A 25,833-nucleotide genomic window follows, 5' to 3' on the forward strand; every position below is an offset into this window, starting at 1 on the left:
AGACCAAAACGAAGTCATTGGTGTAGGCGTTGAAGATGAAATTCATCATGCGAGAGAACGTCGGAGGAGCGTTGGCGAGGCCAAAAGACATGACAGTGTATTCATATGAACCAAAGCTTGTTCTGAATGCTGTCTTGGGAATATCTTCTTCACGAATGCGAATCTGGTGATAACCCATACGGAGATCAAGCTTGGAGAATACTTGGGCACCTTTGAGTTGTTCGAACAGCTCATTGATGTTGGGAAGTGGGTATTTGTTCTTGATGGTCTTCTTGTTCACTGGACGGTAATCAACACAAAGTCGGTCCGTCCCATCCTTCTTCTTCACAAAAAGAACACCACAACCCCACGGAGAAGTACTAGGCCGGATGAGACCCAATCTTTTGTTGGAAATATGCCCTAGAGGCAATAATAAAAGGCATTATTATTATATTTCTTTGTTCATGATAATTGTCTTTATTCATGCTATAACTGTATTATCCGGAAATCGTAATACACGTGTGAATACATAGACCATAATATGTCCCTAGTAAGCCTCTAGTTGACTAGCTCGTTGATCAACAGATAGTCATGATTTCCTGGCTATGGACATTGGATGTCATTGATAACGGGATCACATCATTAGGAGAATGATGTGATGGACAAGACCCAATCCTAAGCATAGCACAAAGATCGTGTAGTTCGTTTGCTAGAGCTTTTCCAATGTCAAGTATCTTTTCCTTTGACCATGAGATCGTGTAACTCCCGAATACCGTAGGAGTGCTTTGGGTGTATCAAACGTCACAACGTAACTGGGTGACTATAAAGGTGCACTACAGGTATCTCCGAAAGTGTCTGTTGGGTTGACACGGATCGAGACTGGGATTTGTCACTCCATATAATGGAGAGGTATCACTGGGCCCACTCGGTAATGCATCATCATAATGAGCTCAAAGTGACCAAGTGTCTGGTCACGGGATCATGCATTACGGTACGAGTAAAGTGACTTGCCGGTAACGAGATTGAAGAGGTATTGGGATACCGACGATCGAATCTCGGGCAAGTAACATACCGATTGACAAAGGGAATTGTACGGTTTGACTTGAATCCTCGACATCGTGGTTCATCCGATGAGATCATCGTGGACATGTGGGAGCCAACATGGGTATCCAGATCCCGCTGTTGGTTATTGACCGGAGAGTCGTCTCGGTCATGTCTGCATGTCTCCCGAACCCGTAGGGTCTACACACTTAAGGTTCGGTGACGCTAGGGTTGTATATGTATATGCAGTAACCCGAATGTTGTTCGAGTCCCGGATGAGATCCCGGACGTCACGAGGTTCCGGAATGGTCCGGAGGTAAAGAATTATATATAGGAAGTACTGTTTCGGCCATCGGGACAAGTTTCGGGGTTATCGGTATTGTACCGGGACCACCGGGGTCCCGGGGGCCCACCGGGTGGGGCCACCCCGGGGGGCCACATGGGCTGTAGGGGGTGCGCCTTGGCCTATATGGGCCAAGGGCACCAGCCCCTATAGGCCCATGCGCCTAGGGTTTCCATATGGGAGGAGTCCCCACTAGTGGAAGGCACCCCTAAGTGCCTTGGGGGGGAGGGAAACCTCCCCTGGCCGCCGCACCTAGGAGATTGGATCTCCTAGGCTGGCGCACCCCCCCCTTGGACCTCCTATATATAGTTGAGGAGAGGGAGGACTTCATACCTCAGCCTTTGGTGCTTCCTCTCTCCCCGTTACGTCTCTCTCTCGTAGTATAGGCGAAGCCCTGCTACTGTGACGCCCTGCATCCACCACCACGCCGTCGTGCTGCTGGATCTTCATCAACCTCTCTTCCCCCCTTGCTGGATCAAGAAAGGAGGAGACGTCATCCGTTCCGTACGTGTGTTGAACGCAGAGGCATCGTCCGTTCGGTGCTAAGATCTTCGGTGATTTGGATCACGTCGTGTTCGACTACATCATCCCCGTTCTTTGAACGCTTCCGCTCGCGATCTACAAGGTACATAGATGCATCTAATCACTCGTTGCTAGATGAACTCCTAGATGGATCTTGGTGAAACCATAGGAAAATTTTGTTTTCTGCAACGTTCCCCAACAGTGGCATCATGAGCTAGGTCTATGCGTAGTTCTCTTGCACGAGTAGAACACAAAGTAGTTGTGGGCGTTGATTTTGTTCAATATGCTTGCCGTTACTAGTCTTATCTTGATTCGGCGGCATCGTGGGATGAAGCGGCCCGGACCGACCTTACACGTACTCTTACGTGAGACAGGTTCCACCGACTGACATGCACTAGTTGCATAAGGTGGCTAGCGGGTGTCTGTCTCTCCTACTTTAGTCGGACCGGATTCGATGAAAAGGGTCCTTATGAAGGGTAAATAGCAATTGGCATATCGCGTTGTGGTCTTTGCGTAGGTAAGAAACGTTCTTGCTAGAAACCCATAGCAGCCACGTAAAACATGCAAACAACAATTAGAGAACGTCTAACTTGTTTTTGCAGGGTATGCTATGTGATGTGATATGGCCAAAGTTGTGATGAATGATGAATGATCTATATGTGATGTATGAGATGTTCATGCTATTGTAATAGGAATCACAACTTACATGTCGATGAGTATGACGGTGACAGGATGATCATGGAGCCCCAAGATGGAGATCAAAGGAGCTATGTGATATTGACCATATCATGTCACTATTATTATTTGATTGCATGTGATGTTTATCATGTTTTGCATCTTGTTTGCTTAGAATGACGGTAGTAAATAAGATGATCCCTCATAATAATTTCAAGAAAGTGTTCCCCCTAACTGTGCACCGTTGCTACAGTTCGTCGTTTCGAAGCACCACGTGATGATCGGGTGTGATAGATCCTTACGTTCACATACAACGGGTGTAAGACAGATTTACACACGCAATACACTTAGGTTGACTTGACGAGCCTAGCATGTGCATAGACATGGCCTCGGAACATAGAAGACCGAAAGGTCGAGCATGAGTCGTATAGAAGATACGATCAACATGAAGATGTTCACCGACGTTGACTAGTCCGTGCCACGTGATGATCGGACACGGCCTAGCCAACTCGGATCATGTTATACTTAGATGACTAGAAGAGGGATGTCTATCTAAGTGGGAGTTCATTAATAATTTGATTAGATGAACTTAATTATCATGAACTTAGTCTAAAATCTTTACAATATGTCCTGTAGATCAAATGGCCAACGTTGTATTCAATTTCAACGCATTCCTAGAGAAAACCAAGCTGAAAGACGATGGCAGCAACTATACGGACTGGGTCCGGAACCTGAGGATCATCCTCATAGCTGCCAAGAAAGATTATGTCCTACAAGCACCGCTAGGTGATCCACTCGTCCCACAGAACCAAGACGCTATGAACGCTTGGCAGACACGTACTGATGACTACTCCCTCGTTCAGTGCGGCATGTTTTACAGCCTAGAGCCGGGGCTCCAAAAGCGTTTTGAGAGACATGGAGCATATGAGATGTTCGAAGAGCTGAAAATGGTTTTCCAAGCTCATGCCCGGGTCGAGAGATATGAAGTCTCCGACAAATTCTTCAGCTGTAAGATGGAGGAAAATAGTTCTGTCAGTGAGCACATACTCACTATGTCTGGGTTACATAACCGCTTGACTCAGCTGGGAGTTAATCTCCCGGATGATGCGGTCATTGACAGAATCCTCCAGTCGCTTCCACCAAGCTACAAGAGCTTTGTGATGAACTTCAATATGCAGGGGATGGAAAAGACCATTCCTGAAGTATTTGCAATGCTGAAATCAGCAGAGGTAGAAGTCAAGAAGGAACATCAAGTGTTGATGGTCAATAAAACCACTAAGTTCAAGAAGGGCAAGGGTAAAAAGAACTTTGAGAAGGACGGCAAGGAAGTTGCCGCGCCCGGCAAGCAAGCTGCTGGGAAGAAGAAGTCAAAGTATGGACCCAAGCCTGAGACGGAGTGCTTTTATTGCAAAGGGAAGGGTCACTGGAAGCGGAACTGCCCCAAATACTTAGCGGACAAGAAGGCCGGCAAAACAAAATGTATATGTGATATACATGTAATTGATGTGTACCTTACCAGTACTCGTAGTAACTCCTGGGTATTTGATATCGGTGCCGTTGCTCATATTTGTAACTCACAGCAGGAGCTGCAGAATAAACAGAGACTGGTAAAGGACGAGGTGACGATGCGCGTCGGGAATGGTTCCAAGGTCGATGTGATCGCCGTCGGCACGCTACCTCTACATTTACCTACGGGATTAGTTATAAACCTCAATAATTGTTATTTCGTGCCAAGTTTGAGCATGAACATTGTATCGGGATCTCGTTTAATACGAGATGGCTACTCATTTAAATCTGCGAATAATGGTTGTTCTATTTATATGAGAGATATGTTTTATGGTCATGCTCCGATGGTCAATGGTTTATTCTCAATGAATCTCGAACGTAATATTACACATATTCATAGTGTGAATACCAAACGATGTAAAGTTGATAACGATAGTCCCACATACTTGTGGCACTGCCGCCTTGGTCACATAGGTGTCAAACGCATGAAGAAGCTCCATGTAGATGGACTTTTAGAGTCTCTTGATTATGAATCATTTGACACATGCGAACCATGCCTCATGGGTAAAATGACCAAGACTCCGTTCTCAGGAACAATGGAGCGAGCAACCAACTTATTGGAAATCATACATACTGATGTGTGCGGTCCAATGAGTGTTGAGGCTCGCGGTGGCTATCGTTATGTTCTCACCCTCACTGATGACTTAAGTAGATATGGGTATGTCTACTTAATGAAACACAAGTCTGAAACCTTTGAAAAGTTCAAAGAATTTCAGAGTGAAGTTGAGAATCAACGTGACAGGAAAATCAAGTTTCTACGATCAGATCGTGGAGGAGAATACTTGGGTCACGAATTTGGCACACACTTAAGAAAATGTGGAATAGTTTCACAACTCACGCCGCCTGGAACACCTCAGCGTAATGGTGTGTCCGAACATCGTAATCGCACTCTATTAGATATGGTGCGATCTATGATGTCTCTTACCGATTTACCGTTATCCTTTTGGGGCTATGCTTTAGAGACTGCCGCATTCACTTTAAATAGGGCTCCGTCGAAATCTGTTGAGACGACACCGTTTGAATTATGGTTTGGGAAGAAACCTAAGCTGTCGTTTCTAAAAGTTTGGGGATGCGATGCTTATGTCAGGAAACTTCAACCTGAAAAGCTCGAACCCAAATCGGAAAAATGCGTCTTCATAAGTTACCCTAAAGAAACCATTGGGTATATCTTCTACCTCAGATCCGAAGGCAAGATCTTTGTTGCCAAGAATGGATCCGTTCTGGAGAAAGAGTTTCTCTTGAAAGAAGTAAGTGGGAGGAAAGTAGAACTTGATGAAGTATTACCTCTTGAACCGGAAAATGGCGCAACTCAAGAAAATGTTCCTGAGGCGCCTGCACCGACTAGAGAGGAAATTATTGATGATGATCAAGATACTTCTGATCAAGCTCCTACTGAAATTCGAAGGTCCACAAGGACACGTTCCGCACCAGAGTGGTACGGCAACCCTGTCTTGGAAATCATGTTGTTAGACAACAGTGAACCTTCGAACTATGAAGAAGCGATGGCATGCCCGGATTCCGACAAATGGCTAGAAGCCATGAAATCTGAGATAAGATCCATGTATGAAAACGAAGTATGGACTTTGACTGACTTGCCCGTTGAACGGCGAGCCATAAAAAATAAATGGATCTTCAAGAAGAAGACAGACGCGGATGGTAATGTGACCATCTATAAAGCTCGGCTTGTCGCTAAGGGTTATCGACAAGTTCACGGAATTGACTACGATGAGACTTTCTCACCGGTAGCGAAGCTGAAGTCCGTCCGAATCATGTTAGCAATTGCCGCATTCTACGATTATGAGATATGGCAAATGGACGTCAAAACGGCATTCCTTAATGGTTTCCTTAAGGAAGAGTTGTATATGATGCAGCCGGAAGGTTTTGTCGATCCTAAGAATGCTGACAAGGTGTGCAAGCTCCAACGCTCGATTTATGGGCTGGTGCAAGCATCTCGGAGTTGGAACATTCGCTTTGATGAGATGATCAAAGCGTTTGGGTTTACACAGACTTATGGAGAAGCATGCGTTTACAAGAAAGTGAGTGGGAGCTCTGTAGCATTTCTCATACTATATGTAGATGACATACTTTTGATGGGAAATGATATAGAACTCTTGGACAGCATCAAGGCCTACTTGAATAAGAGTTTTTCAATGAAGGACCTTGGAGAAGCTGCTTATATATTAGGCATCAAGATCTATAGAGATAGATCAAGACGCCTCATAGGTCTTTCACAAAGCACATACCTTGATAAGATTTTGAAGAAGTTCAAAATGGATCAGTCCAAGAAGGGGTTCTTGCCTGTGTTACAAGGTATGAAATTGAGCTCAGCTCAGTGTCCGACCACGGCAGAAGATATAGAAGATATGAGCGTCATCCCCTATGCATCAGCCATAGGTTCTATTATGTATGCCATGCTGTGTACCAGACCTGATGTAAACCTTGCCGTAAGTTTGGTAGGAAGGTACCAAAGTAATCCCGGCAAGGAACACTGGACAACGGTCAAGAATATCCTGAAGTACCTGAAAACGACTAAGGAAATGTTTCTCGTTTATGGAGGTGACGAAGAGCTCGTCGTAAAGGGTTACGTCGACGCTAGCTTCGACACAGATCTGGATGACTCTAAGTCACAAACCGGATACGTGTATATGTTGAATGGTGGAGCAGTGAGCTGGTGCAGCTGCAAACAGAGCGTCGTGGCGGGATCTACATGTGAAGCGGAGTACATGGCAGCCTTGGAGGCAGCACATGAAGCAATATGGGTGAAGGAGTTCATCACCGACCTAGGAGTCATACCCAATGCGTCGGGGCCAATCAAACTCTTTTGTGACAACACTGGAGCTATTGCACTTGCCAAGGAGCCCAGGTTTCACAAGAAGACAAGGCACATCAAGCGTCGCTTCAACTCCATTCGTGAAAATGTTCAAGATGGAGACATAGAGATTTGTAAAGTACATACGGACCTGAATATAGCAGATCCATTGACTAAACCTCTCCCTAGGGAAAAACATGATCAACACCAGAATTCCATGGGTGTTCGATTCATCACAATGTAACTAGATTATTGACTCTAGTGCAAGTGGGAGACTGTTGGAAATATGCCCTAGAGGCAATAATAAAAGGCATTATTATTATATTTCTTTGTTCATGATAATTGTCTTTATTCATGCTATAACTGTATTATCCAGAAATCGTAATACACGTGTGAATACATAGACCATAATATGTCCCTAGTAAGCCTCTAGTTGACTAGCTCGTTGATCAACAGATAGTCATGATTTCCTGGCTATGGACATTGGATGTCATTGATAACGGGATCACATCATTAGGAGAATGATGTGATGGACAAGACCCAGTCCTAAGCATAGCACAAAGATCGTGTAGTTCGTTTGCTAGAGCTTTTCCAATGTCAAGTATCTTTTCCTTTGACCATGAGATCGTGTAACTCCCGGATACCGTAGGAGTGCTTTGGGTGTATCAAACGTCACAACTTAACTGGGTGACTATAAAGGTGCACTACAGGTATCTCCGAAAGTGTCTGTTGGGTTGACACGGATCGAGACTGGGATTTGTCACTCCATATAATGGAGAGGTATCACTGGGCCCACTCGGTAATGCATCATCATTATGAGCTCAAGGTGACCAAGTGGTTGATCACGAGATCATGCATTACGGTACGAGTAAAGTGACTTGCCGGTAACGAGATTGAACAAGGTATTGGGATACCGAGATCGAGTCTCGGGCAAGTAACATACCGATTGACAAAGGGAATTGTATACGGGGTTGATTAATCCTCGACATCATGGTTCATCCGATGAGATCATCGTGGAGCATGTGGGAGCCATCATGGGTATCCAGATCCCGCTGTTGGTTATTGACTGGAGAGTCGTCTCGGTCATGTCTGCTTGTCTCCCGAACCCGTAGGGTCTACACACTTAAGGTTCGGTGACGCTAGGGTTATGAAGATATGTATATGCAGTAAACCCGAATGTTGTTCGGAGTCCCGGATGAGATCCCGGACGTCACGAGGAGTTCCGGAATGGTCCGGAGGTAAAGAATTATATATAGGAAGTACTGTTTCGGCCATCGGGACAAGTTTCGGGGTTATCGGTATTGTACCGGGACCACCGGAGGGGTCCCGGGGGCCCACCGGGTGGGGCCACCTATCCCGGGGGGCCACATGGGCTGTACGGGGTGCGCCTTGGCCTATATGGGCCAAGGGCACCAGCCCCTATAGGCCCATGCGCCTAGGGTTTCCATATGGGAGGAGTCCCACTAGTGGAAGGCACCCCTAAGTGCCTTGGGGGGGAGGGAAACCTCCCCTGGCCGCCGCACCTAGGAGATTGGATCTCCTAGGCTGGCGCACCCCCCCTTGGACCTCCTATATATAGTTGAGGAGAGGGAGGACTTCATACCTCAGCCTTTGGTGCTTCCTCTCTCCCCGTTACGTCTCTCTCTCGTAGTATAGGCGAAGCCCTGCTACTGTGATGCCCTGCATCCACCACCACGCCGTCGTGCTGCTGGATCTTCATCAACCTCTCTTCCCCCCTTGCTGGATCAAGAAAGGAGGAGACGTCATCCGTTCCGTACGTGTGCTGAACGCGGAGGCATCGTCCGTTCGGTGCTAAGATCTTCGGTGATTTGGATCACGTCGTGTTCGACTACATCATCCCCGTTCTTTGAACGCTTCCGCTTGCGATCTACAAGGTACGTAGATGCATCTAATCACTCGTTGCTAGATGAACTCCTAGATGGATCTTGGTGAAACCGTAGGAAAATTTTGTTTTCTGCAACGTTCCCCAACATCTTTCTTGCTCATCGAGTTGCTTCTTCAGCTCCTTCAACTCTTCAGGTCCAAGCTTGTAAGGACGTTTGCACACAGGTTCTGTGCCAGGTTCAAGTTCAATAACGAATTCAACTGGCCGGTGTGGAGGCATTCCTGGGAGCTCTTCTGGAAAGACGTCTTGATATTCGCAAACGACTGGAATTTGAGAGATGGCATCCAATTCACCCTTCTCATTGAGAGAAAACAGACGGATGGTATTATCCCGAGCGGCAAAGACAATTACATCCTCAGACGAATGAGTCAATTGAATCTGCCTGGCTGCACAATCAAGCTGAGCCTTGTGCTTAGAAAGCCAATCCATTCCGAGAATAAGATCAATATTCGAGTCACCAAGAACCGTTGGAGAAGATAGAAACTTGTAGTCACCCAAAGTGATAGTAACATCCGGAGCAATGGAGTTAGCATGCATGCGCTTACCGGGGGAGACAACTGCTAAAGGACTAGGCAAAATTTGCAAAGGCAAACCATGCTTAGATGAAAACGGTCTCGAGATGAAACAATGCGATGCACCCGTGTCAAAAAGAACTTTTGCAGGAATATCATTAACAGGAAGGTTACCCATGATCACATCTGACGAGTCCTCTGCCTGAGCTGCATTCATCAAATTGACCTTGGCATGCTTGGGGTTATGCTTGACCACAGCTGTACTTGCCGATCTGACAGGAGGAGGAGGAGGAAGACGCCTCTGGTTGAAACACTTGTTGGCATAGTGACCCTTCTGTTGGCACTTGTTGCACGTGACCTCTGAAAGCGGACGGTGATACGGAGCACTCGATCTTGGAGCTTGAGACGAAGTCTTGTTCTGAAAGCCAGGGTTGGGTGGGTGGGAAGAACCACTGCCACCTTTGCTCTTCTGCTGATACGGCTGACGGAACGGAGGAGGAGGAAGCCAAAACTTCTGCTGCTTGGCCACCTGAGTAGAGGAAGAAGGAGTAACATCTCTGACTCGCTTCCTGGAAGCATCACACCTCAACTGAGCAGCCTCTTGCTTCAGTGCCATGTTGTAGAACTCATCATATCTCAAGGGCTCGAAGAGAACAAGAGCGAGCTGAATATCTTCTCTGAGACCACCCCTGAACTGGTATATCATGCTCTTCTCATCAGGCACGTCCTGCTTGGCAAAGCGGGCAAGCTTCTGAAACAATTTGTTGTAGTCATAGACAGACAAAGAGCCTTGCTTCAGATTGCGGAATTTCTCACGCTTGCTTTCAACCACGCTCTGCGGAATGTGATGAGCTCGGAAATCTCGACGGAAATCATCCCAAGTGATAACACGTCCACCTCTAGAATCCTTGTACTGCTGGAACCATTCTGCAGCTTGATCTTTGAGTTGGAAGGAAGCGAATTTCACAAAGTCCTCAGGCCTGACGTTACTGCACTCGAAATGCTTACACAGACCCACAAGCCAATCGTCAGCATCGGTTGCCTCAACACAATTACTGAAAGTCTTTGGCCCGTTAGCAAGGAACTGGTTGAGTGTAGCAAAGTGACTCTGGTTGCTGCCTTGATTCCCTTGACTGCCTTGATTGCGCTCTTGGAGAATTTGCATGATCAGCTGAGTGTTTGCATTGGTTGCGGCCATCACAGCTTGCCATGCCTCTGGAGGAGGTGGAGGCGGTGGCGGATCTTGATTCTGGTTCTGACTGGTGCTCTTAGCGGGAGCCATCCTGAAGAGGTTGACCACCGTTAGCACATAGACAGATAAATATTGAAGCTGAATCCAACGGAATGAAAATTGCAACATATAGTCTTCACATCCGAACAAAATGAACGAATGCATTCCTCTTCAAATGGTCACATATCCATAAATTGAGAAGCCACGTAGAATTAAGGTAGAGAAATAAATCAACAAGGTACGGATCAAGAACGAATAATCGGTAAGAAACCCCAATCTCAAACCAATATCCGTGGAAGAAGAACTAGAGCTACTAGAATTCCCACCTATGAAACTCCCGAACCTTTCCGGTTATGCAATCAGGTGTTGGGGATACAAGGGAAGCATAATATCTCACCCAAACTAGCAAATCCTACATCCAGTTGTATCCATCCTTCAACACATAACCAAGAAAACTTCGGAAACCATCTATCTCAACCTTCGAAAAGCATCCGTTATACAAGTTATGGCGATACTCCCGAACTCCCGCCCCAGTACTGGGTGGCGTCGACGTTATCTCACCAACGAATTGCATAAAAGAGATTTTTGATGTCGGCGAACATATCTCAAGTATTCCAGAATTGCAACGATAAAATTATGATGACAACACCTCAGAGCTCAACTCCCCGGGACACTTCCACTAAACCCCTGACAGGAGGCACCAAGACAGTATTCTCATCATAAGCCATCGGAACAAATCCAAGATACTCGCGTGATCCTAAAAAAATCTTTAGTGAAATTTGAGAAGAGAAGAGTCAAAACTCTACGTCAGGATGCCTTACCAGAGCGATGAGGAGACTGGGGAGTAAAAAGAATTCCTAACTCTCCGATATATAATTCCTAAAAGACTCAAAACATTTTTCTAGACACAACTCGGCTGCTAAAACGATCAAGCAGTGGGGCTCCTAAGGTCGGGGAAGGCTCTAATTACCAACTTGTAACGCCCTCGATGCGGCTATAGCTCCCACGTGTCGAGGCACGACTTAGAGACATAACCGCATTGAAAGCAATGTCGCAAGTCAGGCAATCATTACAACATCCCATGTAATACATAATAAAAGGGGGAGATACATAGTTGGCTTACACTCGCCACGTCACATCAGAGTACATAAATAACATCCATCAAACAATCACTCATGGCCCGACTACGGCGCCAAAATAGAAAAGAACCCAACATGCGACAAGGCCCTGAATCAAACCCCAACTAGGCACCACTACTGATCATCGGGAAAGGAAACATAATAACGCTGAGAGTCCTCGTTGAACTCCCACTTGAGCTCATACTCGTCACCTGGGGCGAAATCACCTGGACCTGCATCTCGAATTATAGTATCTGTGAGCCACAGGGACTCAGCAATCTCGCACCCTCGCGATCAAAACTATTTAAGCTTATAGGAATGGATGAGGCAAATATATGTGGAGCTGCAGCAAGCGACTAGCATATGTGGTGGCTATCTTATACGCAAAAGAGAGCGAGAAGAGGAGGCAAAGCGCGAGCGAGAATCTAGAGGAACAACCTGCGCAAGCATAACTCCAACACCGTGTCCACTTCCCAGACTCCGCCGAGAAGAGGCCATCACGGCAACACACACAGTTGATTCATTTTAATTAATTAAGGTTTAAGTTATCTACAACCAGACATTAACAAATTCCCATCTGCCCATAACCGCGGGCACGACTTTCGAAAGTTCAATCCCTGCAGGGGGTTCCAACTTAGCCCATGACAAGCTCTCACGGTCAACGAAGGAATAGACCTCCTCCCAAGACGTTCCGATCAGGCTCGGTATCTCGGTAACTCAAGACACTTCGACAGGTTAAAACAAGACCAGCAACACCGCCCGAATGTGCCGACAAATCCCGATAGGAGCTGCACATATCTCTTTCTCAGGGCACACTCAGATTGTCTTAGGTACGGGTAGGCCAGCCCAGAGTTGCCCCTGGTGGCCACCGGCAGCTGACAGGTGGACCAACACTCAGAGGAGCACTGGCCCGGGGGGGGGGGTAAAATAAGATGACCCTTGAGTCTGCAGAACCCAAGGGAAAGAAAAGGCTAGGTGGCAAATGGTAAAACCAAGGTTGGGCATTGCTGGAAAAGCTTTAATCAAGGCGAAATATCAAGGGGTTCCCATTATAACCCAACCGTGTAAGGAACGCAAAAATCCGGGAACATAACACCGATATGACGGAAACTAGGGCGGCAAGAGTGGAACAAAACACTAGGCGAGAGGCCGAGCCTTCCACCCTTTACCAAGTATATAGATGCATTAAGATAACATAGCAATATAATGATATCCCAACAAGTAAATAAATGTTCCAATAAGGAACGGCCTCCAATCTTCACCTGCAACTAGCAACGCTATAAGAGGGGCTGAGCAAAGCGGTAACATAGCCAATCAACGGTTTGCTAGGACAAGGTGGGTTAGAGGTTGACATGGCAATTGGGAGGCTGACAAGCAAAAGGTAGGCATCGTAGCATTGTCATAGCAAGAGCGAGCAAACTAGCATAGCAAAGATAGTAGTGATTTCGAGGGTATGATTATCTTGCCTGCACAGTTGTCAGAGTTGACTGGATCCTCACAAGCAAACTCAACGGGCTCCTCGGTAGCGAACTCGTCTCTCGGCTCTACCCAACAAGACAAACAAGCAACAAGGATACAATCAACCACGTGGAAGACCCAGCAATAAGATGAAATGATGATATGCTATGCGGGATGCGATGCGGGATGCAAAATGCAAGATATGACAGGAAATGCATAAACCTGGCCTCAACTTAGAATTCCAAGGGTGCCACTGGATAGAGGGGATGAAATCGCTTGAAAACGATATAAAGATCATTGGAATCGGAGTTACGGTTTGGAAATGGCAAGCGTTTTAAGATATGACACCGGTCTGCGATTTACAGCAAGTAGGCATCTAAATGCAACGAAATGAACATGCTACAGCCACCAAACATGACAACAAAATACATGGCAGGGATACCCACAAGATTCTTAACAAAATAATAGCACTGAGCCGCGGCCAATTCATCCATTATAAGGTTCAAACAAGCATGGCAAAAACGCAAATGCAAAACAGATTCCAGACTTGGTGAAATTAACACTAGTCTGAAATTTCAGATCACGAAGCCCTCTTCGGAGCAGCAAAACAACATGAAACATGACCTGAACATGACAAGTAAGAACATGGCATGGAGCTACTCAACAATCGTAACAAAAGACCCAAAGTGACCTGGGGCCAAAAGGGTTCACAAAATATATTAACGGGCACACGAACATAGCTAAAACACAATCAGTTTTCAGACTTAGCGAAAACTGAGACATGCTGAAATATAACTCACGAAGGCATGTAAACGAGCTCGATGCACTCACCATGGTGCAAGTCACAGCAAGGAAAGAATACATCCAATAAGAAGGCACAAAATACAAGCTAGACATGTCAAGAACAATGGCATAGCATGCACGGATCAACTACAACAACGCCGGCAAAATCGCAAACGAGTTGACGATCTGCCCAGATTCACCACGAAGCAAAAGTAGAGCTCGACTGACTCAAGCTATGGTGCTCCATAATTTCAAACAAAGACATGGATGGGTAGAGCATAACATGATTAACAAAACTCCTTTACTGATCATCCTCAAAAGAGGCACGGATCACTAGGAAACAAGCTGAACATATGGCATCATGAACTAAAATATCCCAGACTTGGTGAAAACAACTAAGTCTCTGAAAACAGATTTCCCGGGTGCCTCACTTTGCAAGCTTGCACAAGTCACCACACACATCCTAAAAATGCATGGGTTGCACCTCTGGATAGAAGACAAAATGCTTAACAAAACATATGAAGGACTCACAGGCATAGCATGCACACAATAATCATGGCAAAAATGACAAAAGTCTAAGATGAACTAGCAGATCTGACAATTAACTCACGAAGGCTCCTTCTAACAGCATTTTGGGCATCAAGATGAACTCAAATGAAAATGATGCAATGGAATAAATGATGTACTCGTCGAGACGAACATTTTGATATACTATATGTCCAAATCGGAGCTACGGATGCAAAGTTACGGGCGGTCAAAGTAGGCATAAAAAATTAAGGGGGAGAGGGAAAAAGTCAACCCTAGATATTTTGGATCTCAGATCTGGAACGGTGCACTGTTCATCGGGCGCGCGAACCGAGGTCGCCGGAGAAGATGGCCGGGGCGAGGCCGGCCGGTGGAGGAGGGAGGCGAGGCCGGCTCGGGCGGGGGCGGCCGGAGTGGCCGCGGCGCTCGCCGGCGTTGGCGGCGGCCGGAACGGGGCGGCGAGGCGGCGGTGGTGGCGATGGGAGGCGTGCCGCGGCGGCGTGGCGGCGCCGGCCGGCGATGGCGGCGCGGTGGCCGACCGGGGGAAGACGGCGGCGCGGTCGGCGGAGCTGGGGACGAAGGGAGGCGGCGGCGGCGCTCCTCTGGCCCGGGAGAGCGGCGTCGGGGGCCGGCTCGGGCCTGGCGGGCCCTCGCGGTGGGCGGCGAAGCGGTCCCGCGCCGGGGACACGTGGCGGCAGCGGATAGGCGAGGGGCGCGGCGGACGTTGTCCGGCCGGGGGCGGACACGTCCGTCGGCGGAGGTTTCTGTTTTTTTTAGAACTAGGGTTTCGAGGGGAAGACGAGATCCGAAAATGGAGGGGGTATATATAGGCATAAGTAGAGCTAGGAGAGTTCAAATGAGGTGCGGTTTTCGGCCACGTGATCGTGATCGAACGCTCTAGGACATGGAGCAGAGTTTGGTGGGTTTTGGGCCAAATTGGAGGGGTGTTGGGCTGCAACACACACGAGGCCTTTTCGGTCCCTCGGTTAACCGTTGGAGTATCAAACGAAGTCCAAATGGTACGGAACTTGGCAGGCGGTCTACCGGTAGTAAACCAAGACCGCTTGGCAAGTCTCGGTCCAATCCGGAAATGTTTAATCCCCACACACGAAAGAAAGCTAGAAATGGCCACCGGAGGAGAACGAAGCGCCGGAATGCAAAACGGACAACGGGGAAAATGCTCGAATGCATGAGATGAACACGTATGCAAATGCAATGCACATGATGACATGATATGAGATGCATGAAAACGAAAACAACACATGGAGACAAAGACCCGAACCCGAGAAATAAATATAACTTAACGCCGGGAACGGCAAGAGTTGGAGTACAAATAGGGAAAGTTACATCCGGGGTGTTACAGTTTCTATGTTGGACAGAAACGCCGCGGGCTGTGGCGTTGCTAAAAGGGTCAGATCGTGAAATACTTTCACATCGAGTTCATTTTATGACAAAGTTCGTTCAAAGGGTTAGAATAGTGATTTCGTCCGTTAGACGACTGGCTACTGCATTAGTGTTCACGGACTGGTTCTAATCGGCGTGAGAGATGCCTTATATTCCAGCAACATTGAGAGCACCAATGTTGCGAGCATGGTGGCGCATCATGTATTGCACTCGCAGAGAATAGTATTGTACGTACCCACTCAAAGAAAATGCCACCACCTCCACACACGCAAACACATTCATAGAGCCCATGAGAATGTCCATGACTTGTGACTACACTTCCACCCTGAACCAAATCCTTCCTAGCAAGCTAGGAGCACAAATCAATAGGCGGCCATGTCGCCGTGCGCCCATGCCGCCATGACTTTTCAGGTGCTCATCCACCATTTCCCTAGCAGCCCCCTCTCCCCTTATGGAAGCCATGCACAACAGGAGGGGCAGAAGCGCCATTTAACTAGCCTCCAGCAGAGGCTCTATCCATCCATCTATCTATCCATCGTGTGGATAAACCCTGTGATGCGCAGCTGTGTCGTGTCAACCAGCTCGATCACCATGAACCGCACGCTAGCCTAGCCAAGCCAAGCCAGGCCAGCTCCCGGGTAGGGACACGAGTGACGAGGGTGGTGCAACCCAACGCATGCGTGTGTCCGCTTGCCCATTAGTAGCGGCCTTGTCCCACTCCCACCCCAGCGACGACCTACCTCGCCTGGACCCAGCTTAGCTGAGCTAGGTAGCCAGCCACAGCTCCTTGTCCCGTCCCGTGCCATGCCATCCATCACTCCGTCCATGCGTGCATGTATATCCGGACGCAGTGCCATTATTTGTTTTAATATTCACGCAGAGACGTTTTCCAAACGGGACGATCACATTTTTTCAAACGAGATAATCATGTATTATTGCTCCCTCCGTCACAGGGTATAATATAAAAAACGCTCTTATATTATGGGACGAAGAGAGCAGTGTGCATTTTTTAGTTAATCGCTTGTGGTGGTGAATCTCTTGGGGCAACAGAAGTCACGGGGCATCGGTTCCTCGAGCATAATTCCCCTCACATTATTGGTTTGTTTAGCATTATATAATTGCATCTAGTTCCAATTCCCTTCCCCTTGCATAATTGCACCGCCCTTTTTTGCTTGCTTGTTCTTTTCTGCGTGTTTTTCGCTCAAGAATATGTATGGCACCAACAGTGGAGGATTCTCACAATCATACCAGCTGGTTTCACTCAGGGTTAACTCGGATGTGACGCACGAGTCGTCCTCATCGGCAGCGCGATGATATCGACAAAAAAACATTCAAAACTCACGAACAAACTTGTATTCTTCTTGAAGAAACATCGAATTAAAAGGTGTTCCCACATGAGGAAAACCCGAGTTGTCCACCGAACTAGAAAAGATTAGAGAAAAGAACCACAATCAATTATTCTTGAAAGCTACGCGCTATAATCTCGTGTGTCTCAGCTTAGGACGCGTGCTAATCGCCGATTCGCTGCCGTTGACGGTGACATATTAGTAGATGAAGCTCTTAATCTCTAGTCCATTTGCATTTTGCAACAATAAGTGCACTAGAGTTTCACGCGTTCTTTTTCGTTACAAGATAAGTACATGAGCAACAGAACTTTGAATTCAAAGATGATGATTTGTAGTAAACTAAAAAAATATGTAACAAAAGAAGTTGGACTTGGATTGCTAATCGCCTATTGGCTCATGGATGATGCAGGCGGCCTACTAGCCTAGCCTAGCTAGGGCCTAGAGCCGAAGATACACTTTACTAAAGGAAAAGAAAATGCCCCACCACATGAATGAAGAGCATAAACAAATCAACAAAGTCAAAGAAGAAACAATATTCAGATATACTCCAAGTTGCAGCACGATAGTACTCCACCAGCAGCAACCTGGGCACAGTCCACTTGCCACTGCTGCCAGCAGACAAGGATTAAGCAGCTAGCTGACAGAAGTGCTTATAAAACACACAAAGTGACAGCCCTGGATCTCCATCTCGGAAAGATTAGCGGCAGCTGCCTGTACTTAATTAATCAGAGCAGCATCAAGGTAAACTAGGTTAGCAGCAGCTACTAATTAAGAAGGAAACATGAGGGCAGCAACCCGGGTTTGTTTAGTCACACTGGTTAACCGGCCAAGTGGCACCAAAGCTACTAGATTAAGAACCTGTAACTAACCAGTCAAGCAGCATTAGCAGCAGGGGCATCAAGTAGTGGTAGTAATATGCCGCGTCGGTGTCAGCAGTTTTGGTGCCACAGTTGTATGGCACATAGATCAGCAGTGAGGGACGGGTCAGCAATGCTGTCTGAGCCCTGAGGTCAGTCTCCTCTTCTCTTCTCTTCTTCTTCTTCACCTCCTTGTCATCGCTGCTGCTGCTGTGCTACCATCCAAATCCCGGAGCTTTCCATCGGTTAAATTCCGGGCCAAAATAGTGGGCGCCCACCAGCGCCCTCCTCCCCGTCTCTTCCCCCCTGTCCTCATATGCCGCTCCTGTCCCGTCCTCCTCCTGCCACTTCTTCCTTTCCTTGCTTCTCTCGCTCTGCCAGCGCCCTCCTCCTCCTCTCTGAATCTCTCCCCTGCCGAGGAGGCCCGTCGCGTGCCGCCGCTTCGGACCCCGGCCGTCGAGGCGGCTGTCCGTGACCCGGGGAGGTTTTCTTGGGGGGAGAAAGGTCGGGGTTTTCGGCTGGTTGGTTGGGATTTTGGTTCTTGATTTGAGCGGCGATTTCGGTTGGTTTTCTGCGATTCGGAGTCCCTGTGCTGTGATTCCTGCCGCTCCCTGCTTCCATTTCTGTTCCCTGCCAACACCCCCCGGAATTCAGAGCGGCCGAGGCGGTTCTTCGCTCCGGGCCTCCGTCCATGTAAGAATTGGGTTGGGGTTGGAGGCGTCGATGCGGAGATTCGAGGTCGAACTTTGAGCGAGCGGGAGATCAAGAACTGTTGCTCGAAGGTCGATTTTTATCCGTGAACCCGGTTTTCAGATTGGTTGTTGCGAAGGCTGCAAGTGGAGGACGACTGTCGTTTTTCGCGAGGATTTGAGAGCTGTGGTCGAGGTCAAAAGAGATCAATGGCGTCGCTGTCCGAAAGCGAGGGGACGAACAGGGGGGGCATGTGGGAGCTGGATCAGAACCTTGATCAGCCCATGGATGAGGAAGCCACCAGACTCAAGAATATGTACCGGGAAAAGGTCTGACGTTTCTCTTCTTCAGTTAGTTGCTTTACAGTTCATTTATATTAGTATTTTAATTCATCTGTATTTAGCTTCCAAGACTTGGTTATTTTCAGAGAAAATGTAAAATCAGTCTCTGCATGTGACCAGTTCATGTCAATGTGCAGTTTGTGCTTTGAGAACATCTGGAACAGATGTGTTACTTTGATATGGATTGTGCTGCTTGAACATATTGTTTGCCATCTCTAGTGTGCGAAGTAATTTGGTGTAGTTGGTATTATGGGATTACCATTTTAATTTTCAATGATGGTGGGATTACTGAGTAACTGAAGAAATATAATTTTTAGTGCTTTCTTGGTAGTGAAAATGATGCGCTTCCAGGTGTGTCAGGGAAAAGAAAAAAGGAGCAGTGATTTTGTTTATCCAAGTTTTTTCTGCATTCCATTGTGATTAAACAATTAGCAGAATAATCATTAGTCCTGAAATTTGATGCTTGTGTATTTTTGAAAAGAAACTGAATGCTTGTTTATTATTCAAGTTGTTGGGCTACTAAATCAAGAGTTTATATTGACTGTTATTTCCCTTGATGCAGAAATTCTCATCAGTTTTGATGCTGCGGCTTGCATTTCAGAGCCTTGGGGTGGTCTTTGGTGACTTGGGCACATCACCGCTCTATGTGTTCTATAATGCCTTTCCTCACGGAGTATACGACGACGAAGATGTTATTGGAGCTCTTTCCCTGATCATTTACACCCTTACTCTCATCCCTCTTCTGAAGTATGTTTTTGTTGTCTTGAGGGCAAATGACAATGGTCAAGGTAAGATAATTTATCCGCACAAGGTCCAAATATCATACTGGTTAGACCTTCAATGAGATGGTGTCTCTTATGATCTGCTCTGTACTTGGCAAAAAAGGAAAATACTGACTGCAATACATCTCAAATGCTTGTTTCTACACATTAGCTAACGCCAAGCACAGTAGAATTCAATAAGGGGCAACTATAACAGTGCATTTTTTCCATCAGATTGGTAGGTGAATATGTTAATACAATGCCTTTCTGGTCATGAGATGCCAGAGTGGCAGCTAAATTATTTTCTATGGAAAGTTTAGTCTGAGATCACTCTACTGTTGCCTCAGTGTTGGAAACAACTCTTCCATGCACAATTCTGTGACTTCTTGATTTGATAACTTTGCTTGCAGTTTTACACTGGTGGTGACCTCTTTTTTTTGTCTTGCAGGTGGTACACTTGCTCTATATTCACTACTCTGCCGTCATGCAAAGATCAGCACTATACCCAACCAACACAAGACTGATGAGGACCTAACGACATATAGTCGGCAAACTTATGAGGAGAACTCATTGGCAGCGAAAATAAAGAGATGGCTAGAAACACGCGCATATAAAAGAAACTGTCTTCTTATTCTTGTTCTCCTTGGTACTTGTACAGCTATTGGAGATGGAATCCTTACTCCTGCTATATCAGGTATTCTGCATAATTTCTTCTAAACTCATGTTCAGCATCATATTTTTGTGAGTAAATTGAACGTTTCCAGGAACCTGATTTGTGATTTTGTGTTTCACAGTTCTTTCTGCATCAGGTGGTATAAAAGTTCAAAATCCAAACATGAGTACTGGTAATATTGTGTTTTCAATCTCATATGTACCGTTACCCTTGTACTTTATCTTTTGCATAAATCCATGTTGTAAAGTCGCTTCATCTTTGATTTTCTTTGTATGTGGCAGATATTGTTGTACTTGTTGCCGTGATCATCTTGATTGGAGTATTCAGCATGCAACACTTTGGTACAGACAAAGTTGGATGGCTATTCGCACCTATAGTGCTCATCTGGTTCATTTTAATTGGAAGTGTCGGAGCACTGAACATACACAAGTATGGTAGCTCTGTATTAAGAGCGTACAATCCAGTCTATATATACCGTTATTTCCGAAGGCGGGGAAATTCTTCTAACACCTGGACCGTTCTTGGAGGAATCATGCTTAGCATCACAGGTCAGTCCGTTTTACGTATTCAGGTTTAGAAATCATGCTTAGCATCACAGGTTTAGAAATTACCTTCCATCAACCTATAATAAAACTCGTATGACATGCAGATATTTGTTTCTTTCTCTTCAGGAACTGAAGCGTTATTTGCAGATCTATGTCATTTCCCTGTGTTGGCCATTCAGGTAGCATGTCTTCCATCAGTCATTGCGATATATCTGTAGCCAAATGTGTGCTCCCTAATTTGAAAATGTCTATTTGCAGATTGCATTCACCTTCATTGTATTCCCATGCCTTCTTCTGGCATACACAGGGCAAGCAGCTTATATAATTTCCAACAAGAAACATGTGAATGACGCCTTCTATCGCTCCATTCCAGGTCCTCCTCAGATACTATAGCTTGTCATCCTATTGACTAATCCTAAGATAGATTGATCGATGTGCCAGCACATCACGTTTGCACACTGTCATAGTGCGTAGCCATTATTGACAGTGCATACTAGTGCTGTTGCTTTATGTACTATAGTTCTCATAGTGAGATGTTTAATAATTGCAGATGCCATATACTGGCCAGCCTTTGTTATAGCAACTGCTGCAGCAATAATTGCAAGTCAAGCCACCATATCTGCAACCTACTCGATAATAAAGCAGGCTCTTGCATTAGGATGTTTCCCCCGCGTGAAGGTAGTCCACACCTCGAAGAAATTTCTCGGGCAGATTTATATCCCTGACATCAACTGGCTCCTCCTTATTCTTTGTATTGCTGTGACTGCTGGATTCAAGAACCAGAGCCAGATAGGAAATGCATACGGTAAGGTTTACTTTCTAAATATGGAGTCTGATGAGCATTCCTTGTTTGCAACACCATGTAGTATATATTGCTAAGCTTGGAAAGGCTACATTCAGACAATTTAAAAGGAAAGATTGCCTTATAATAGAAAGAGTGACTGGTAATAGGCTGAAATTGTCCTGAAATAAGAACTGTCGCAGAATTTACATGACACAGTCTTCGCTGCATATCTCAGACAACTCTAAATTTACATTTCCTGTTTGTGTGAACAGGCACTGCAGTGGTTATAGTTATGCTAGTGACAACGTTCCTCATGGTACCAATAATGCTGCTGGTGTGGAAGAGTCACTGGATTCTTGTCATCACCTTTATTGTGCTCTCGTTGATGGTAGAGCTACCATACTTCTGGGCTTGCATATTGAAGATTGACCAAGGCGGTTGGGTCCCGCTTGTCATCGCGATAGCCTTCTTCATCATCATGTATGTGTGGCACTATTGCACTGTAAAGCGGTATGAATTTGAGATGCACAGCAAGGTGTCAATGGCCTGGATTCTTGGCCTCGGTCCGAGCCTTGGTCTAGTCAGGGTTCCAGGGATAGGCTTTGTGTACACTGAGCTGGCAAGTGGCGTACCGCACATCTTCTCACACTTTATCACCAACCTACCTGCTATCCACTCGGTTGTCGTCTTCGTCTGTGTCAAGTATCTTCCAGTCTACACAGTCCCGGTGGAGGAGCGGTTCCTTGTGAGGAGGATTGGGCCGAAGAACTTCCATATATTCCGTTGCATTGCAAGGTACGGATATAAAGACCTCCACAAGAAAGATGATGACTTTGAGAAGATGCTCTTTGACTGCCTCACGTTATTCATCCGACTCGAGAGCATGATGGATGGTTATTCAGATTCCGATGAGTTCAGCTTACCAGAGCAGAGGACTGAAGGATCGATCAACACTGCATTTCTAGCAGACAAAACTGTCAACACAATGTGCTCCAATGGTGACCTTAGCTACTCATCACAGGATTCTATTGTGCCAGTGCAGTCACCCCTCGGGGTAAACAACCTGTTGACGTACTCAAGCCAAACCAACCGTACAGTCAGCAACGAAGTTGAGTTCTTGAACCGGTGCAGGGATGCTGGTGTTGTGCACATCCTAGGGAACACCATTGTGCGCGCTCGGAGAGATTCAGGGATCATCAAGAAGATTTCTGTAGATTACTTGTATGCCTTCATGAGGAGGATCTGCAGGGAGAACAGTGTGATGTTCAATATTCCTCATGAGAGCCTTCTTAATGTTGGGCAAATATACTACATCTGAAACATCGTTTTCCGTTTGGTTTGTACTGGATTCTGAGCAAAAAGCTCTGATGTACCGTTCTCTGGAAGGGAGAGGGGGGTGGCTGCTTTAAACTGTAAATATAAATAGGGAATAGCTTCAGATTTTGTTCCGCACCCTGCATCTTTCAGGCGGTTTTCATGCTAGAAATGTTCGCCTTTTGTCTTGTAATTCGTAAGATTCAGATGCTTCCTTTCCCTGATAAATCATATATTGTGATAGTTGTCTAGAAAAATCTCTAACTGGCAACTCATGGATTCGAAAGTAGTTGCAGCTTTATAAGTTGTCACCTTTGTTTTCGTTGAAAAACCAACATCATCTTTGTGGCTGGCTGCAAAGGTTCAGGTTTTCAGTATGGCTGAATTTGATGTGACAGTCAGATAGATGTACATATGTTGTGCAATAAAAACATGCTCATGCAAAATGCCTTAGTCAACTAATTAAACAGTGCACATTACACAAACCATAGTTTTAGGATGATCATATTCTCATCTGAATTCAACGACAAGGGAGTTCCACGAAAACTAGCAGATAAAACTACCTAGATGGCTACATCACTGATTACATTTGCAGGTCATGCTGGTTGCTGATGACTGAACCAGATGATGGACAAAACATCTTCATCGCAAAATGAAACTAGCCTGGACCACGAACCACTCGGCATATTGAGGGCTAATTGGCCTTAGCCAATCTACGAATCTGACTTGGGCACGGCTTTTCATCCTGATTGCAACAAGCTGCGTCGCAAGGGATCTTTCCACATGGGCACTTGTCTCCATGACTGACAACAGCTTCTGCGATCGACCTTTTCTGGCAACGATGACGAAGTTCCTCAAGCTCGCACTTCAGGTTGTCGACCTGCTGCCCGAGTGAATCAACCTTGTCCGTGAGGTAGTTCATGTGCTCAATCGCCTTCTCAGGGAACTTCCTGTCCAGCCATTGGGTGAAACCACAGTCCTGTTTTGAATCCTGACAAAAACAGAAACGAAGACATAGATTATCATTGTGGATCAATGCAGTGATAGTTAAGACCATTACATGTATATGCAACCCCGATAAACATTTTCCAAAGGAAGCTCACCGCGAAGAGAGGGCAGCGGTAGAACCTTCGCCCTGGGTCTTGACGGTCCCATGAAGTTTCAATGGTGCAAGGTTTATCATGCTTGCAAGTTGGCCAGCTGCCATCATCATCAGATTCATCTGTCACTGCAGGATCTTCATCAGAGGTTGTTTTCTTGGCACTCCACTTGACAAACAGCCTGAAAACTCCAACATGGCGCCATGCCACATTCAGGAACGCCCTCCAGGAATCGTCCCCAGTTATGTCAATCAGCACGGTGGAAGGAGGAGCCATGGGATTGTTCCTGACATACAGAATGTGCTGCGGAGTGAGCTCATGTGTCACGTCATTCAACTGGAAGAGCTGCATTATCCAGCGTCGCACTTGCTCGAACGACTTGTTCAGTGGCTCTGGTAGCCGTGCGACCAGAAACGGGCAATCGGGACTCACTAGTGCCCCCTCGGGCCCATTGGAAATCTTCCCTTCAGCAGGAAATATCACAAACTCTTCTGGCATCGACATACCTGTAGAAAAATAAAGGTATGAATGAACTATTTTCCACATTTGTATATTTCTTCTGAAACTAAATTTCCACTTTCCCAATATATATCGGCAATCCATGACGTCCCTCAATCACTGTCTAACAGTAGCAACCTCTAGTCTAGAGAGATAGAAAAGTTTGTCCTACATGTTTCCATACCACACAAAATCCATCTGTTCCCCAATTCAACTGAGATGATGTCATTTTTGGAGAAAAACTGACATAATGGCATCCTTCCCTAATCAGTAGTAATCATCATCACCATAACAGCTACCCCTATACAAACTCGCCAAAACGCACAAAAGGAACATCATTTTCTGTTTCCTACAGCTAAATCGGTTTACACACAATTCATGTGCCCTCCTAGTCAACAGCCATAGAAACACTCTTCCCTAATCAGCAATCGCCATCACCATGTTCTCCAGTTCAACTGACATGATGAAATTCTTTCCTAATCAGTAATCGAGATCACTAGTGGCGATATGTTTCAGCATAACCGCACCATTAAAGCAAAGCGAAGGAGGAAGGAAACCGCCGCGATCGGAGAAACTTTTACCTCGCAGAGGAAGGCGTGCCGGTTCCCAGCAAGGGCGTCGGGATCGCCGCCGCGAGCGAAGTCACCGGAAGCGGCGGAACCCCCTCCTCTCTCCGGCTGGATTGCCGCCTGAACCCTAGGCTGGACCCTCCTCCGGCGGTTGGAATGTGGGAGATTTCTCCCCCGTTCTCACCCTTTTATCATGCGGGGTGCCGCGGCGGAACCCGAGCGGGCTCGGCTGGTGTCGATTTTGGCGGGGAATGGTTAGCCTCTCCTCCCGCGCAGACGATTTGAAGATTTTGGGACTGCTGGGGACGCGCGCTCGATGATCGTGCTGCCGCTGGACCCAAAGTGCGATGGGAATGAAATACCAGGGGTGTCGATGCAAATGCTCCTTGCCTCGGAGTAGAAGGACGCAGCCACACGGAAATCTAAGGTCGAGTAGTCAATTGGGGTCTTTAATTCTTAATAAATTAGAATCATCCGATTTTA

The 25,833-nt window shown here is 46.4% G+C and overlaps 2 protein-coding genes across 2 annotated transcripts; one reads left to right on the forward strand and one right to left on the reverse strand.

Annotated features, from left to right (window-relative positions):
• The first annotated feature begins 18,226 nt into the window (after positions 1-18,226).
• LOC125539480 (probable potassium transporter 11) lies at positions 18,227-23,434 on the forward strand. The gene is made up of 9 exons (XM_048702937.1): positions 18,227-19,094; positions 19,669-19,894; positions 20,316-20,561; positions 20,662-20,712; positions 20,822-21,088; positions 21,212-21,264; positions 21,344-21,458; positions 21,636-21,890; positions 22,142-23,434. Exons 1-9 carry the CDS (start codon positions 18,975-18,977, stop codon positions 23,185-23,187), a joined length of 2,379 nt encoding a protein of 792 aa, XP_048558894.1. The 5' UTR covers positions 18,227-18,974; the 3' UTR covers positions 23,188-23,434.
• Positions 23,435-23,567: 133 nt separating this feature from the next.
• On the reverse strand, positions 23,568-25,709 carry LOC125539481. The gene is made up of 3 exons (XM_048702938.1): positions 25,363-25,709; positions 24,287-24,789; positions 23,568-24,174 (listed from the first exon to the last, which is right to left on the reverse strand). Exons 2-3 carry the CDS (start codon positions 24,785-24,787, stop codon positions 23,878-23,880), a joined length of 798 nt encoding a protein of 265 aa, XP_048558895.1. The 5' UTR covers positions 24,788-24,789; positions 25,363-25,709; the 3' UTR covers positions 23,568-23,877.
• Between the last annotated feature and the right edge of the window lie 124 nt (positions 25,710-25,833).

This window comes from Triticum urartu, chromosome 2 (assembly GCF_003073215.2).
Source record: "Triticum urartu cultivar G1812 chromosome 2, Tu2.1, whole genome shotgun sequence".
Taxonomy (NCBI): Eukaryota; Viridiplantae; Streptophyta; class Magnoliopsida; order Poales; family Poaceae; genus Triticum; species Triticum urartu.